Source organism: Apteryx rowi, unplaced genomic scaffold (assembly GCF_003343035.1).
Source record: "Apteryx rowi isolate R43461 unplaced genomic scaffold, aptRow1 scaffold_911, whole genome shotgun sequence".
Classification (NCBI taxonomy): domain Eukaryota; kingdom Metazoa; phylum Chordata; class Aves; order Apterygiformes; family Apterygidae; genus Apteryx; species Apteryx rowi.
The window spans coordinates 140,839-156,656 of NW_020451218.1; the positions used below are offsets into that span (position 1 = coordinate 140,839).

A 15,818-nucleotide genomic window follows, 5' to 3' on the forward strand; every position below is an offset into this window, starting at 1 on the left:
AAAAAAAAAAAAAAAAAAATCAGTTTCTCTCAACAAAATCCTTGGGTTTTCTGTAAGACTAGATTTTTGTTCCTGGTGAAAAGTTCCAGTAGTTCTAGCATGCTTTCATCTTTGAGGTCCTAAATGTTTCCCTAAAGAATGGTGATTTTAAAATCTTTAAGAAAATCAATAAGAATTTTTATTTATTTATTTTCTAAAAATATCGCTATACAAAGTTCAGTTCAGTTTGCTTAGGAGCATAATTTTTTTTAAGTGGCAGCTTCACAGTACGAATGATTGTCTGTCTGATTCCAGTAAGACTGAATTCATTTTCTTGCAGCATTAGACCTTCAACTGTGGTCTCCRAACAGCGCTCCCCGGATGGGAAAGTAACAAAGTTTTCACCAGTCAAACAGGTCCGTAGGAGTACAGCTCTTCTTGTGTTCTGTTGTTGATTGTTGTTTGTATTAAAAGTTTTAACTATATTATGGACTCGCAAATTAATGTTTTRCTGCTTATATCAACTGCATTGCAAAGACTGTTAAATCAGCATTTGTTTGTCTTGTGTTTTTAATAGATGTCTTTGTATGAAATGTTTTCTTATGAGAGAAAAGGTAAAATTTCTACAGGAAGCAATGACACATTTAACAGGTATAGTATTCTAAATTAAAACAGTTAGCAATGGTTTAACTATGTAATAGGGATACTGTTTGTAATATGACCCTTAAAATAGTATTCCTCTTTGAAGCAACCATAAAATACATCTGTTTATGATTAAGTTACTGATATTAAAAAAAAAAAAAAAGAAAGATAGATAAGCTTTTAAAACTTGTAGTGTGCCATATTATATTTCAACATGTTGAATTACTACAACATTTAACAGGCTTTGCAGAATTTGGCAAGCTGTATTAAACTTCAATGTATTCCTAGTGTGTCACGGGCAAAGAAAGTTTTATTAACCACTGAAGTGCAAACATTCTCACCAGAAGCACTTCAAATCTACTAGCAGAAAAAAAAAAAAAAGTTAAAAGAAGTTGTATACCCCCTTTTTATTAAACTGCCTACCTTTTACTGGGCCCTGTGTTTTCAGCTGATGTCATCTTTGGTAATAGTTTAAACTGTAATGAGTTTTAAATTGCGCTGACTTAAAATCAGAAACGGAATAATTGTTTTCAAACAATTTCCAAATATAATGCATGTGCCTGACTTCAAAAGGTGGCAGAACTGAATGTATGCTTTGGGCCGTGACTATAGTAAACATATAGGTATGGCTTTCTGCCTTTTTACACTAGTCTGCTGRTGACTGAAATGAAGTTTAGGCTTACTGAGGTCAAAGCAAATAAAACAAGCTTCTGCAAGAAGCAGGAAAAGAAATTTGTTTTCCTAGCTTGTGTGATGCTTCAGATTAAACCCACCTTATGTTTTTGAACAGCTGTATTGCTGCTTCAGGCAAGCAGCCTGATACTGGCAGAAGACTGGAAAACAGGATATGTCATTTAAGCTGAATAATTACCACTGTAGCTGTACAGAGAAAGATCATTTTAGGGACAACTACCTTCCAAAGCAAGTGTTATTTCACACTTTCGCTTAGTAAATCAAGGAAGAGACGCTCTTATTCTAGCTTGTCTGCTTGCAATATTGCAATACAACAATAGCAGTCTAATTAAAGAGGTTTCCCTAACAATAGTAGCCTATAGGCTGGTTGCTGTGACAGCACTCTCTGTGCGGATGTGCCTAGCACTAACAATAGCTAATTCTGCTTGCAGCACAGCAGCTGTGCCTTGCTGCTGATGCTTTTAAATTTATTAGCTCTGTTTGGCCAGGATCAACATTGTCAGCAATAAGGGGGGAAAAAAGCAAGATTTTCATTGTGGAATGCTGTCAGAATAATGTTATGAATGGATAAGTGCTTGTTAACACCTTTGTTAACAATAGGTGAATCCAGCTGTAGGTAGGGATATAGGTGCTTTGTTCACAAAACTTCAGTTTTCATCATCTGCTTGAGCTTTGTACAATGAAAGGTTACTTTTAAGGTATGGGATCAGCCCTGGAGAGAGATCTGTTAGATTTGGCTTTGAGATGCTGTCTGCAAAAAACTATGTCGCTTTTGCCCTTTTTTTCTTAGAGGCTATCATTGAAAAGAGTAGTGATGCTATGAAAATGCTAACACTGGGTAATGTTATGATCTGCTTGTAAAAGATTTTTGCCTAAAGCTAATGCTGCCCTAATCAGCTCAAGTCCTGTGTCAGTGCTCCTGCTAGCATGAGGTGCCAGGTCACCAGACAACAGGCAAAAAAATAAGTTGGGCAGCTGCTCTCCCACAGCCTTGTGTAGAGTACATGAATAAATTGGTGCTACGCAAGTGCTGACTTTATGCTTCTTTGTTTTTCATCAGCGTCCCCGTGCACTCACCAGTCAAATCTTTTTCTTTGAAGTCCACAGAATCTGTTGTTTCATCTCAAGAAAAAGAACTACAGGTAAGTCTGAAAGAGGAAGGATATCTGTGAATTGCAGTCAAACTACAGTTTTGCTGTACTGGAGCAGCTGGACTGGCTAGCTCCTAATATTAGCTAATTGTTTTGAACAGAAGTTCTAGGAGAATTTAAATGTGTTAAGATTGTTAATGGGGTTGCAGTATTTGGCTTTGTATGTTTGAGGAAAGATGAAGGATGCTCTAGATTTCGTTTGTTTGTTTTTTCCTTATTTTAGTTATTTTTGATGTGCTTGGTCTAAAGCTTCTTCAAAAGAATTTGGCTCTCTTCACAGACTGCCCTGTATGGCAAGTTGTTGACAGCTAGACAGAAGCTAGCTAATGAGAAGGAAATTCCTCCAGCTGTCCTGGCAACCAATAAGGTCCTGGTGGAGATGGCCCGGATAAGGTAAGGTCTGCATGCATGCATCTTATGTAAATGTGAAAGATTGCAAGCCAGGTCAGTAAAATAAAACTAAGCTAGTATGCAACTTTTCCAGTGTCAGTCGCTTGGAGAATTATGTTCCCATATATGCTTCTAGTTCAGTTAGGTTTTATATCAGTAGAGATGTCAGCAGATTTCCAGCTTGTTAGAGAACCTAGTGCTACCAAAAAATGAAGCGGGGGGGGGGGGGAAATAGGGTGCATCTGCTGTATGTCTCTGAGCTTGTGTATGTCACAAATCTGTGTGGGCAGTTCGTTTGTTGTTGGAAAGTTCCCCTGATGATCCATGCTACTACCCCCATTTAACAGGCCTGAAGAGCAGTGAGATTTTGCACRGTAATAAGAGTAGTAGAGCTGACACTCCTTTCAGTGTGTGAACTACTCGGGCATGGATATTTCTGCTTATGAGGTATCTTCAGTCAAACTTTCTGTTCCTTTGCTGCCACCTGATTATAATCTGTTCATTGACTTGTGCTCTGAAACTTAGGAGTCCCCTTCCTGATTTTGTTGAGAGAGCATGCCTTATTGGTAGAGYGGCAGCTCTTTTCCTGAGGATCTTCATTTACTGTAATACCCTTATAGACCACTCACCTGTATATGTTAGATGGTGTTACTGACATCAGACTTGCATCTTCATCATAGCTTTTTAAAAAACAACAACAACAACAACAAACTTTGCATATGCTGTTTTAACCAAACCTCCTGTCAACTTGACCAGGTACGGAGGGAAAGATTATGTACTGTGCTGATTCTTACCTTTCCCACTCTCTCTCCAATGTGTGTGTGGTGTGTGGAGTTTTTTTTTGTTTTGTTTTTTGTTTTTTTTTTTAATCAGTTTACTATGTTCTTATCCTGATAAGGGTTACGACAGCTCTTGACCTGTAGCTTTTTCCTACGTGTATATGGGTAGCTCTGTAGCATAAATTAATAAGCACAAGTTAGTGCTGCTCTCACAGCTATGGAAAGGAAACCAAAAAAAAAAAAATTCCTTCAGCTTTCCCATTGTAAGACTGGGTATTATAGGGCAGCTCAGTTTGTAATGCATCTGAAGTGCCTTCCCCAACTACTAAAATATGTTATGTAACTATTTTGGGATGTCTGTCTTATTATTCCATGGAAGATCTCTGGTCTTACACACTCTTGGAAGGAAAGAACAAATTAAGATTTATGTGGTTAATTGATCCTATGAAGTGTTAAACAGCAAATTCAAGGTGCCTGCTGTGGCCAAACTTCATGACACAGAAATGCGAACAGTGGACTTCCTTAGTAGTTGCAGAGATGATGACAGTACAGTACTACTACTTTCAAGTAATGACAGAGATCTGTGGTCAAAGTGCATGTTGTTGTTCACAGACACTTGATGTTCCAAAGCATCAGCTTAGGAAGTTTCCATTACTTTATTGTTCACTCTGAACCAGACCTACGACTGTTGAGAATGTGAAGAGAATCGATGGTGTATCTGAAGCAAAATCTACCATATTGGCTCCTCTCCTGGCTGAAATTAAGGAGTTTTGCCAAGTGAATAATTTGCAGGTAGGATTTAGCAAAGTGTCTGCTACCATGCAAGAGCCTTAAAGAACATGGTCTGCAGCTATCTGATTTCTCCTTCAGAGTGTGTGTTTGTGGGTTTTTTGGGGGGTGGGTGGGTTGATTTTGGGTGGGTGGGTTGTTTTAATCACAGTTGTCCCATCCAAGCAGGGCAGCTAAACTGTTAGCCTTGCCTGTGAATATGTTTCCCAAAYCAGAGTGTGCTACTTAGCACTCTTAGCTCCCACTTAAGTGGACCTGCATGGTGGTATCAGTACTTGAAAGACTAGGGTGAGGCATTTAGCCTGGGCATGGCATCTGGACCTGGCTGATGTTCTGGATTGCTGTTGTCATCCTCATAGTCTGGAACATTGTTACAAACGCTGTCCTTCTAGCCTGGGTGAGCACCCAGTAGGTGCCATGTTACCTCAACCATGTAGCTAGTCATCCTGACTTGGGGATGGAGACTGAATAGATAGGATATGTACCTTCACCCTGGTTTATTGTTTTAGAAGATTTGGAGGGCAGGGTTCATCTTTGCTTTCCCTAAATTAATCCTTGGGAGCCTGGCAGAATGGCTTAGATTTCCGGCTATTGTGAACACTCTTTGAGTAGGCTCTCTTTTCATAGCTGGTTTGCTTCTGTCCGTGCTAGTCTGTAGAGTGGCACCTCTTACTGTGCCTTCCTCATTGGTCACTATGGCAAGAGATGGCACCAGGGGAGAGGGCCTGGAGCAGAGTGTGGGAGGAACTACAGAGCAGTTTCCCTTTGGGGTTTTAATTCTTATACACATGTAGAGTTAGAAGGATTTTTCTAGTCCAGACCAGCAGACAGACCTAGGAAAGCAGGCAGAACAGTAATACTAATTCTCTTTAATGCTCGAGAGCAACATGTTTAATGTTGTAAAGAGTTCTCTTTCTGCTTCATAGATCAAGCTGTTAAGACCGAGATAAGGGGACCAAAAGCATTTCTGTTTTTAAAGAAATCTGTGTATGTGTGTGTTAAGCATAAGTTTAAAAAATAAAAAGATAAATGGGGGGAATTTCCCATACAAAACAGCAGATTGATTATCACAATTCTGATGAAATAATTCCACATATGTATGTTAGGGTTACCAACTAACAAGTTTTGTTTTTACCTAGATTCTGGTTTGGCAAGGGCGGGGGGTGGTGGTGTTTGCAAGTCCCTTGGACAATCTCATGTTTGTTTTATTAAGGAAGGTATATGTAGATGTCCATCCTGTTTCTTTTTTTCTTTTTCCTTTTTTCTTTTTTTTTGGATGGAATATGGAATGCCAAACCCCAAACTTCCTCAAAGATGAATGACTCCATTTCTGATACTCCTTCAGATTACATGGGGGAGGCTGATCCATTGGTTATTACTGGAATATATTCCTAAATCCTCTTTATATCATTTAGATGGATGCATTCCCTATGTCTGGATCTAGAGACCAGAAAGAAACAACTCCCTGGAAGCATGCTGAAGCACTCTCTCCATCTGAGCATGTCACATATGTCCTGTTCCAAGAGAAGAATCTGTCCTTGGTAAGTTCTTCCCCATGGAGGTCTCACCCTTGTTTAAAATTAACAGCAGGGATATTGTGTCTAGCAGGTGAGGGTCTTGCAAGTTTGTGCTCCTAAATCCTCTGCACATTGCTGGAGAGGGTTTCTTTAAAGCCCTGAAGCTATATCTTCCCTGGCAAATAGTAGCTCATCTAACTCATCTGTATTGACCAGCCCGAAAGTATGAAGAACTGATCTTGCTGTGAACGAGGCTACAGCAAGACGGTACCCAGCTCCCTACTTGTTATAGTGCCTGCAGAGATTGGCACGGCCTCAAACAGAATTGTTGCAATTATCTAATTGGCATATTTCAGTACTTTCATGCACTGTGCTTTGTTCCAGCCTCTTTTCTCTTAAATTTGGCTTTTTTGATGTATAGCTTTCTGCTTTAAAAAAATGCTGTGTTCATTCCATGTATTCCTGTTTCTGTTTTTTTTCCCTCTCCTTACAGCAGCGAGGGCGTATAGGGAAAAACCTTCTGATCCAGTACTCTGCTGGAAAGGACACTAAGCATAAGGCTGTATATAGGCATTTCTTTAGTAAGTGCTAGGATAAGTCTTACTAACCTTGTCCATGGTTTAGAGAGGAAACTCCCATCCCCTTTGCCTGTGCCATCTCTATGCATAAGACTTGAATGTCGAGAAACAAAGTTCGTAGGGAGATTGAGTGCAAAACTAAAAGGCTAAGTATTAATGCAGCTTTCCAGTTCAGATTTTGAAAGCTGCTGCTTGTTGTGGAAAAAAGTTGAGGTTCAGTTACCTGTCACATCTAAATAGTTTAAGTGCTGCAGGGCATGTGACTAAATTGGCATTGTGCCATGTGCTCAGTGGCACTGAAGATGAGCATCATGAGCTGTTTGTAAACAGTGTTGGGTTTTTTTTATTTATTTATTGCTTTTTAATTCTGCAGTAGGAAACAAGTTGCTTCAAGTTTTGCTTTGACCCTCCCAAGAGTAAGGGTAAACCCTGTCAGATAGTCACTAAAATAAAGTGTAACTAAGCACTAATTAACAAGAAGCAATTGTATAGTTATTAGTTGGTAACTTGATGCTCTATATCTACTAACCCTGATTGTTATATGCACAGGATGTGTATTGTCTGGGGGAGAAGTCAGTAAAAGTATGAAAGCTGTTCTTCCAAAGAAGAAAGGTTAATCAGTTTGGAATCTATCCTTGGAAAAAGTCCAAATTTAGGTAGCAAAAGTTTTAGATGCTTCTCTTCAAGGCAAATATCTTCAGACATTTTTATTTTATTTTATTTTATTTTTTAATTTATTTTTTTAACGAATGTGAACAGATGTGAATTTGTTCTGGCACTGTTAGCCATGTTCTACATTGATGTCCTGAATCAAACAGGCCCCTGGAAGGTCGGGTGTAGATGAAGGACTACTTAGCAGAAGACATCTGAGGCTTTTATGAATACCTCATGAAGTAGAAGCTGGTTTAATGCTCTGACTTACGAGGTGAAAGTGCTCATTTCCTATGTGGTAGAAATTGCTGTGTTCTGAGATTTAGGTGCCACATGGTGGAATGAGGATGATAGTGACAATCTTGAAGCACAAGGAACGTGAGATATAAACAGGCTGCAGGAGTGAAGTTAAACCACAAAGATACAAGAGGAGAATATCCAGGAACACCTTCTTGTCTCTTCTGCTATACGAGGGTGTCCAGACTAGCTGTGGGACCAAGGCTAAAAGCTTTGGGTTCTGAGCCTTAGAGGTGGTCACACAGAACCCTTTCTGTGTAGAACCCCTTGACATCTGAAATAAGTTCAAGGTGAGGCATTGCACTCAAGTTATAGAAGTAATAACCTCAAGAGAAAAATGTTCTTTACAAGTTGGGAAACAAATCAGTGATGTTGGGTATAACTGAGTGCTTTGGGTTTTTTGTTGCGCTGACAAGTGCCAGCATTCCCTGGTTACTCTCTGGGAATGAGAGCTTGCCAAGCTTTGGGCCTTTAGTTGTATTTCAGACACTTCTGTCGCCTTAACTTCTGTCATTGTTTCCCCAGCGGACTATAAGTGAGAGCAGATCTCTTCCTCTTTCTGAGGTTGGCACTCACCTGTGCCAGGCAATGAAAGCTGGCTACCCTGTCAACCTGGAACGAGCAGGTTTGACTCCGAAAGTTCAACAGATGGTTTCTGATGTTATCCATAATCCTCCCATTGACTCAGGTGAGAATCACAGCCCTAATGTGAAGCTTCTAATGCCAGTGGCATACAGATGAAGAAAATGAAAAATCTGACAACTATGCTGCTTCTTTAGGTGGAACCCATCATTTTGGAAGGCCTGTGGCAGTATCAGGGCAAAGCATGGCAATGCCAAGGGCACTTTTGTCCTTTCAAGATTATCTTCTGAAATAAGATAATCTTGACTCATTGAAGAGCAAAGCAGGGTAGCCCTTACAGATCCTTCTTCAACTCCTATTGAAAAGATCCAGGCATTATTCTTAATTAAATCCATATTTACACAACTTAAGGGCAGACAAGTTGAAGAAGTCAGCCTGGCAACATGTCTCTGGCACCTGCAAACAATATGCTCATTAAGAACTGTAGAATTTCTCCAAAAAACTTCCAGAGAAGTTATTTGTTTGTGATGAAGAGACTGAATCAGTGCAGGAAAAGCAATTTTCAATCTTAACACAGTGATCTGGTGCCCTGGGCTAGTTCAGGGGCTGAAGGTGAATGCATGCTAAGTTGTGGCTTTGGGGATGAGTGACTTGAAGTTCAGTTGTGCCCCAGTAGCTTAATTACTCTGGTTTCCAGAATTTTCTGACTTCCTAGCTTCCATACTCCTGTCATACTGCAGATTAACTGATGCATCTTTTCAGCAGCAGTTATTGGCCCAACGATACTTTGTTTGCGTAAACTTAGTGCTATGCCAGCTCTCCATTCTAGCATGGGAGAAGATGAGGACTCTTCAGCCTGTACTAATATAGTCAGCCTCTCAAGAGAACGTGGTTGAGAGTGAGGCACAAGTTAGAGGCAGATGATTATAATACTCACAGACTAAATTTAAGGATGGTAGGATTGTGTGAGTATAAATGAGTTGAAAATTTACCCCATGAGCTCATGTGCTGTTTTCTTATGGGCCCAAGTCATGCACTGTTTTATTTCTTAACCTGTTCCATGCCTGTGCTATGCTTTAATGAGGGACAACAGATGCTTCTTACAGCATAGAAGCACTGTGAATAAGGGGCAGAGGGATTTAAAAACAATCTCTCTCTCTCTTTCTCTCTCTCTCTCTCTCTCTCTCTATTTTTATATATATATATATATATATTTTTTTTTCCCCCCCCCAAGACACAACCAATATTCAAGCAATCAGAAAGCTGGTTCCTGCAGATATTGAAATGTATCTCATCAGGATGACTATTGCAATATTGGAGAAAGAGGATGGAAGTAGGCCTCAGGATGGTCCAGGCAACAAAAGGACCCTGATGTGGTCAGGCAGGCAGCAAGAAAAAACAGGAGTGGATGAAGCAAGCAGGGAAAACACTTTGGGGACTGAAACAAAGGTTAGTAAGAGAAGTTATAAAACTGGTTTTGTAAAAAGCATGTTCTCCCTTTGTACGAGCAGACTGAAAGAACTCTATGTTGCTGGCATTTGCAGAAGAGTACTTAGTATTTCCAGCTTCCTGTTCCACTTTTCCTGCAGCGCTGAGCAAGACTGCCTTGCTTTCTTTGAGCAAAGCTCAGGCCAGAACTAGAGGGTTCCCCTCGCAAACTGTTGACCTAGGAAGATGGCAGATGCTGCCCCTGTGCAGGCATACTAAATGGACTGCAGCTAGGCACTTGAGCTGAGCTGTTCCTCTGTGGCACTGTCAGTTCATATGTAGTGGGTCCTGGTCACGCAGTCCAGAAAGGAACCAGACACTTAGTGGTCCGCTGCCTTTGAGCATCACAACTGTGACTTAACAGTGATCCCAGAGAGTAGGTATGAACACTTTCTCCTGTCCTCCACCCCTTCAGGAAGGGGATGTGAAAAGTCCCCTAGAATTTATAGTAGCTGGGACGGTGGAGCTGAAATTCAAAGCTCTCCCCAGTATGAAAACCCTTGAAAAGCTGGACCCTTTGTAACCACAAAGTCCATGTTCTGCCCTCACCTCAGTTCCATGCATTGGTACTTTATGTGGGGAAAGTGATTGCCTTTCTGCCTAGAAGGCCATAAGACTCCAGGAGAGCTTAGAAAGTGAGAAAGCCAGTGGCAATGCCTTCCAGAATTGTCTGACAATCTTTCATGGGTGCTTCTGTTGCCTCGAGACTGCTGGGCATAGCTGTGATCTCAACAGAAAGCATCAAGCTGTAAGTCTGAGTCACCCAGAGGAAATCTCTATTCAGAGCAGAAAATAAGACGCTCTTAATTGCAGTTTGAGGAAGGCTAAGCTGGCCTTCTGAGCCTCAAGCTGGCCTCTGAATATCCCACCCATCTCCCAAGTCCTAGCTCAGCACTTTAATCAAAAGGCCACCCTGCTCTGAGTAGCTCATGATGGGATTGTTAAAAGGAAATTCCAAACTGAATCCTTTTGCTGCCTGCACTAGGATTCAGTGTCTGGTATTTACAGGGGTTTGGGTGTGTGTTTTTTAACTTGGATTCAAATAACTTTTCAAAACTTGCCATTTCACCAAATTGATTTTCTTGCCTTCCTGATCCCTTTTTTGGTTTCAGAATGTCCATGTTTGAACTTTCTTTTTCCTGAAGTTGACCCCCTGGCAGTTCAATAGCTTGAGCTATAATTACACTTTTTTCTGTTACGGTTAGCTGCTGCGGCTAACAAGAAGAAAGATACGCTATTAGAAGTCTAATATTATAAAAATGAGTAGACTGGGAATCCAAAAGCTAATTGAAATAGTCTTCACTGAATTTCTCCTTCAGAAGATAACCTTCTTCTAATAACTCCCTGTAGCAAACATCCTTGAAAATTGCTAATGAATGTTCTTAGATTTTTACAGCTTTACTTACTGTTGCTTTTACAGGGTAATTTGTTCAAGCCTACACTGAAGGAAGGAGTTGAAAAAAACCATCCACAAGTGGTGCCCTCAGCTTCGGTAAATAGGTGTTCTTCCTGTAACAACATATGCAATAGACTTTTTATTAGCAATGCTCTAAGAAAGACTGAGATGCGTAGTTGAACTAAAATTTCAGCTTTGGTTGTTCTGAAAGCTGATGATTTGAAACTTTGCCCCATTGCACACTAGACAATGGGTGTTATATCAGAGCTTAGAGAAATCAATATATCTGTGCCCACTACTCCATTTTTAACTAACCTCTTTGCTGGAAAAACACATCTGAAAACAGCATTTCTGAGTTAAAAGCAAGTATTTCAAGTTCTCGGGGCCACTGGGATGGAGGAAGTGTACTCCACTACAAAAGGTGCTCAAGCGCAAGTTCCAGTTCCCTTGTTTATGAAATAAATGCATCTCGCGTGCTCGTGTCTTACTGGGTGAAATGGATAAGAAATACTAGTGATCTCGTGAAGCGGAGGTGTTGGGTCTCCTTTCAGAATTACAGATTAATTTGCTTTAAAAATAACTTTCCGTTTAATTTAGTTAGTTACTCAAATTGCAGCCTTAATGCAGTGATAAATATAACAGCCTGCTTTATTACTCTTCTATGGAAAGTCTGTACAGAGCATGGATGACAACCAGCCTGGTAGTAGTAAAGGAGGTGCAGCAGGTGGTCAGATGCCCATCRCATTAGCCTCTTGGAAACAGTCTGCCCTCAATCCGGATGAGGAGGAACTGTTTCCTGACTGCCAGCCAAAGGTGAGATTGCCTGTAGCCCTGTGCTATGAATAGAGTGAGGATCTGATGATTTGGATGTTGATCTTAAACCAAAATCCCAACTGATATTTAGGTTCTTTCCTGTGCCTAAAACCTTGATAGAAAGGCCTGGCCTGAACTGCCAAGGAGCTTCTTTTATTAAGATGCTTGATGTAATGACAGCTTCCCCTTTTCTGTTGTCTTGCTTGTGCCTGAATATACCACTTCAGAAAATTTCTTCCCCAGTAGATCTTGCCAGCCCTCTAGTGGGAGAGGTTTCCAATGCTTAGAGAACATTTTACTAGTTTTCCTCTTTCACACAGAAGGTGGTGTGAGATTGCATGTTGACCACATTAAGGATTTTTGCACTGGTGTATGAAGAGAAATCTCATAAACATGTATGTTGTGTTTGTCTAAAAGGAGCTTGTTTTGCTCTGAGCAGCACCCACTCCTGGTACAACTTGCCTTGACTTCCAGTTTGAAGCTGGGATACTGATGCGAGTGCAAAACCTAATGTAGACAAACCATCATGCAGTCTGGCCTGTTTATCAACAGACATCCCTGAGTGAAGTTGTTGGATCTGTGTAATTCTTTGAACACCACAGCAGCTATTTGATCTGAACCACTACTCATATCAGATGATCCTCTATATTCAGCTCTGTGTTGTGTTAATGAATACATTGATACTTTCCTGGGCATAGAAGCTACACTGAAGCGCTGTCTATCTTCACCAGTGGTAGTATAATAGAAGATGCCCCCATTTCTGGAAACCAGATGTAACCCTAGTCATAGACCTCACCCCAGGCAATTATTTTGTTCTGTGGCTACTGAAAAACAATTGTGAAATATTGTGAAAATTGGGTCTTAGAATACATGCCTTTTCAGCAAACTAAACTGAGTTTCAACTCCTGCAAATCTTTCCTTATTCATATTCTGGTCATAGCTTGAAAGAGTATCCAGAACATCTGTTCTGAGTAAAGCCTCTTTGTTCTGAACCAGGAACAAAGCATAATCAGCATAATAGTCTGTGCATGCCTCCTGCTTCAACCTGAGCTTTGGCTGGGAGCCTTTGTGCACACACCTCTGCTGCAGGAACTGTATCAACCTCTCTCCCATCTTGAGATCAGGCCTCCTGTTGTGTTTCCTTAGGGCAGCTTGCCAGCAGTCTTGTTCATCTCAGCCTGAGGAAGGATAGGCTTCAAGGACGTGGGGTCTTGCATTATTTAAAGATTGGCTGAAGGGTTGGCAGAAATTTACCTTCCGTTTGTAAGCTCTTACTGGAATGAATGGCTTTGTATTGCCATAGTATCTGTTACAACCACAGTGAAAACAATAGATGCAGCAGTCATAGAGAATGTGGTATGCTCAGCCTCGCCTTGGGGAATATATACCACTTCTGAGTTTGGCTGGGCTGCTTATGCTTGTAGGGAGAGGGATACAAGACTACCTCACACAGTCAGTTACAGGCACTCACTGTTACCTCTGTGGGTATCTGCTGGATGTCCAAGTTTGTTGTCCCCCAGCATATGAGCTCTTTCAGAGGTTAGGTTCAGTATCTGCTGTTCTTTTCTTTGCTATCATGACAGGTGTGGGGTTTTTTGTGGTGTTTTTTTTGGTTGGTTGCTGTGTTTAAGGCAATTCCTGAAGGTTTCAATAACAACTTTAAAAGTATGCTAGTAAGTTGTTGTTGTTGTTGTTGTTGTTGTTGTTGTTGTTGTTGTCGTCCCCACCCCAAGTTAGACGTTTCCAAGGCTTGGTTCTTTTTGCTGGTGTTTTGTGATTCTTGTTCATTGAACTACTTAGAAAAGGTGTTGCATTTAAGTGAGTGATAAGCCTTCCAGGAATACTGTGGACACTTGAATTTCTCCTGATGAGCATGGCTTTGAGAATAGAACTAAACAGGTTACAGGCAGACTGTTTAAACTTTCTTTTGCACATGCAAATACGTGTGTGTGTGTGTGTGTGTGTGTGTGTGTGTAAAAAAAAAATAAATAAATAAATAAAATAAAAATAATTTTTTTTTTTTCTTCCAGACTTCAAGTATCCCTTCTAAGAGAAAGGTGCCAGAGTGGTTTGGAACCTCGGGGGCAACTATTTTATCTGTTGAGAAGAATAAGAAACTGAAAGCGGACACAAGAAGAGGACTTTTTAACTGAATATGGTCATGAAAGTGGTGGTTGTTGTCCCTGCTCTGCTCTGCTCTCCTCTCCCCTCCAATATAGCAAGCCTCCTGGCTTCTGTGTACTAAATAATGGATGCAGTACTCTAATTTCTAAACCGTGTGTTTAAAGAAGACATGGTGCTTGCTCATTCTTCCTTGCTAGAACCTTGAAGGGGGAAGTACATTTAAGCTTTTCACTGTGTGAAATTTCGTGTCGAAAGTCTTTGGAATAAAAAAAATTAAAAAATAAAAATAAAAAGCCAGGTGCGCCTTGCGTCTCTTCTGTGCCCAAGCGGCCGCCTGTTTTGTGCACGGCGGGCTTCCAGCTGCTGTCCCCCGGCTTGCGGAAAAGCAGTTAGAGGTGCAGCCAGCGCGTCGCCACGGCAACGGTGGTTGCGCTTCCGGGGCGGGGTGGCGGCGCGGGGTCTGCCGGGACGGCGGCATGGCCCCATAGCGCAGGCGGCGGGGCTGGGGCTGGGGCTGAGGCTGAGTTCGCGCTCCGCCGCGCAGGTGAGCGCGCGGGGGCTAGTGGTAGAAAGAGAGTGACCGTTGGGGGAGGGAGGGACGCGCGCGCACGCGCCTCAGTTACCTCAGAGCCGGCGGCAGGGGCTGGCGACGCTCCGCGCSGCGTTGCCGCGGCCTCCGGTCCGCGGCCCGGTGCGAGGCGGAGGAGGACTGCCGGTATGGCCGGGACACTGGGCCGGTGGCGGCGGCGGCTCTGTGCTGGGGGGATTCGGGTCGCGACGGGGGGCTGCGCGGAGGTCTCCACGACTCCCTTCCCTGCCTGTAGGAAGATGGGGTGCGCCGGCGAACCGGGCTCCTCGGTATGAGGGCGGCTGGTCGCGCTGCCGCCGAAGTTTTTTCATTTCAGTAACTTTAAAGTTCCGTGATAGTGTCGTAGAGCTTTCAGACAAATTTGACAAAAAAGATGGAAGCTCAGTGTTAAGCAAGTAGGCTTTGCATGTATTTTTGGAAATGTACACGAAGTTGAGTGCTGATTCAGAAAGTATATTCCATAGTCTCAAAGACTTGTTTGGAAAGAAGGTAGTTTTTTGACACTTAAATCCGCATAAACGTCTGTTTCTTAGAGTTGGTAAAGGGAAAGAGAAGGAAAAAGACTAAAAGTAAACAACTTTATAATTACATGTCTATACTTCTAATTGTTTTATTGACTCTATCTAATCTTTATTTCTTTTAACAGAATTATGGATCCAAGCTTACTCAGAGAGCGAGAGCTATTCAAAAAGCGTGCCCTCTCCACACCAGCAGTAGAAAAACGTCCAGCGCCATCTTCTGACTCCTCATCTTCGAAGAAGAAGAAAACAAAGGTAGAACAAGGCAGCGCATCAAGCTCAAAACAAAACACAGGTTGGTGAAAATGTTCTGCTTAACAGATGTTTTACATTTTATGCTGTCTGCCTCTGACCTCTAACTCACTAGCATGAATCAGTCTGTCAATTCTGGTAGCAGCTGTGATCATTTTTGCTCTTAAATTCTCACTTCTTAGTAACAAATTCATTTGCACAATATGGGAAAAAAATAAAATTTGTATTATCATGTATACAGGTCAGGCCTTGTCCTGTGACTTGCATACTGTTAGTGAGTTGGAAGAAGGGTTACTGCTAAGACATTACTTCAGATGAAGCTGGACTTTGGTTTGTGAATATCAATATAACACTAGACCCCACAAGATAAGTAGTAACAGTTGCACCCTTTCCCCCTCCTCCCCCCCCAAATCTGGCAAGAGAGAGCTTAAAACTTATTTCTATAAATTGAAAATCATAGACTGTCACAAGATGGATTCTGTAATTTTTGTCCTACTCGACATACTGTGATTAGCAGTTATTCTTGTTTAACCTGAAAATAAGTCTTCATTCATGAATGCCAGGACTTCTGCAGGTTTCTGTCTGCCTCA

At 41.5% G+C, this 15,818-nt stretch overlaps 2 protein-coding genes across 19 annotated transcripts in view; both read left to right on the forward strand.

Annotated features, from left to right (window-relative positions):
• WRN (Werner syndrome RecQ like helicase) overlaps positions 1-14,166 on the forward strand; it is a 49,497-nt gene extending 35,331 nt beyond the window's left edge. For 3 of the 14 annotated variants that reach the window (XM_026091655.1, XM_026091656.1, XM_026091657.1), the window contains exons 26-36: positions 320-395; positions 557-630; positions 2,375-2,456; positions 2,746-2,858; positions 4,312-4,426; positions 5,839-5,964; positions 7,992-8,154; positions 9,283-9,497; positions 10,957-11,028; positions 11,602-11,745; positions 13,776-14,166. In XM_026091655.1, coding sequence (XP_025947440.1) covers positions 320-395; positions 557-630; positions 2,375-2,456; positions 2,746-2,858; positions 4,312-4,426; positions 5,839-5,964; positions 7,992-8,154; positions 9,283-9,497; positions 10,957-11,028; positions 11,602-11,745; positions 13,776-13,898 — 1,303 coding nt within the window. In that variant the 3' untranslated portion in view covers positions 13,899-14,166. The other 11 variants (XM_026091658.1, XM_026091659.1, XM_026091663.1 and 8 more) reach the window with 11 other exon arrangements.
• Positions 14,167-14,318: 152 nt separating this feature from the next.
• Positions 14,319-15,818, forward strand: part of GTF2E2 (general transcription factor IIE subunit 2) — a 29,279-nt gene continuing 27,779 nt past the window's right edge. For 4 of the 5 annotated variants that reach the window (XM_026091670.1, XM_026091673.1, XM_026091672.1 and 1 more), the window contains exons 1-2: positions 14,319-14,413; positions 15,105-15,271. In XM_026091670.1, the coding sequence (XP_025947455.1) occupies positions 15,109-15,271 (163 nt within the window). In that variant the 5' untranslated portion in view covers positions 14,319-14,413; positions 15,105-15,108. Of the gene's footprint in view, positions 14,414-14,498; positions 14,585-15,104; positions 15,272-15,818 lie in introns of those variants that run through there. The other variant, XM_026091671.1, reaches the window with a different exon arrangement.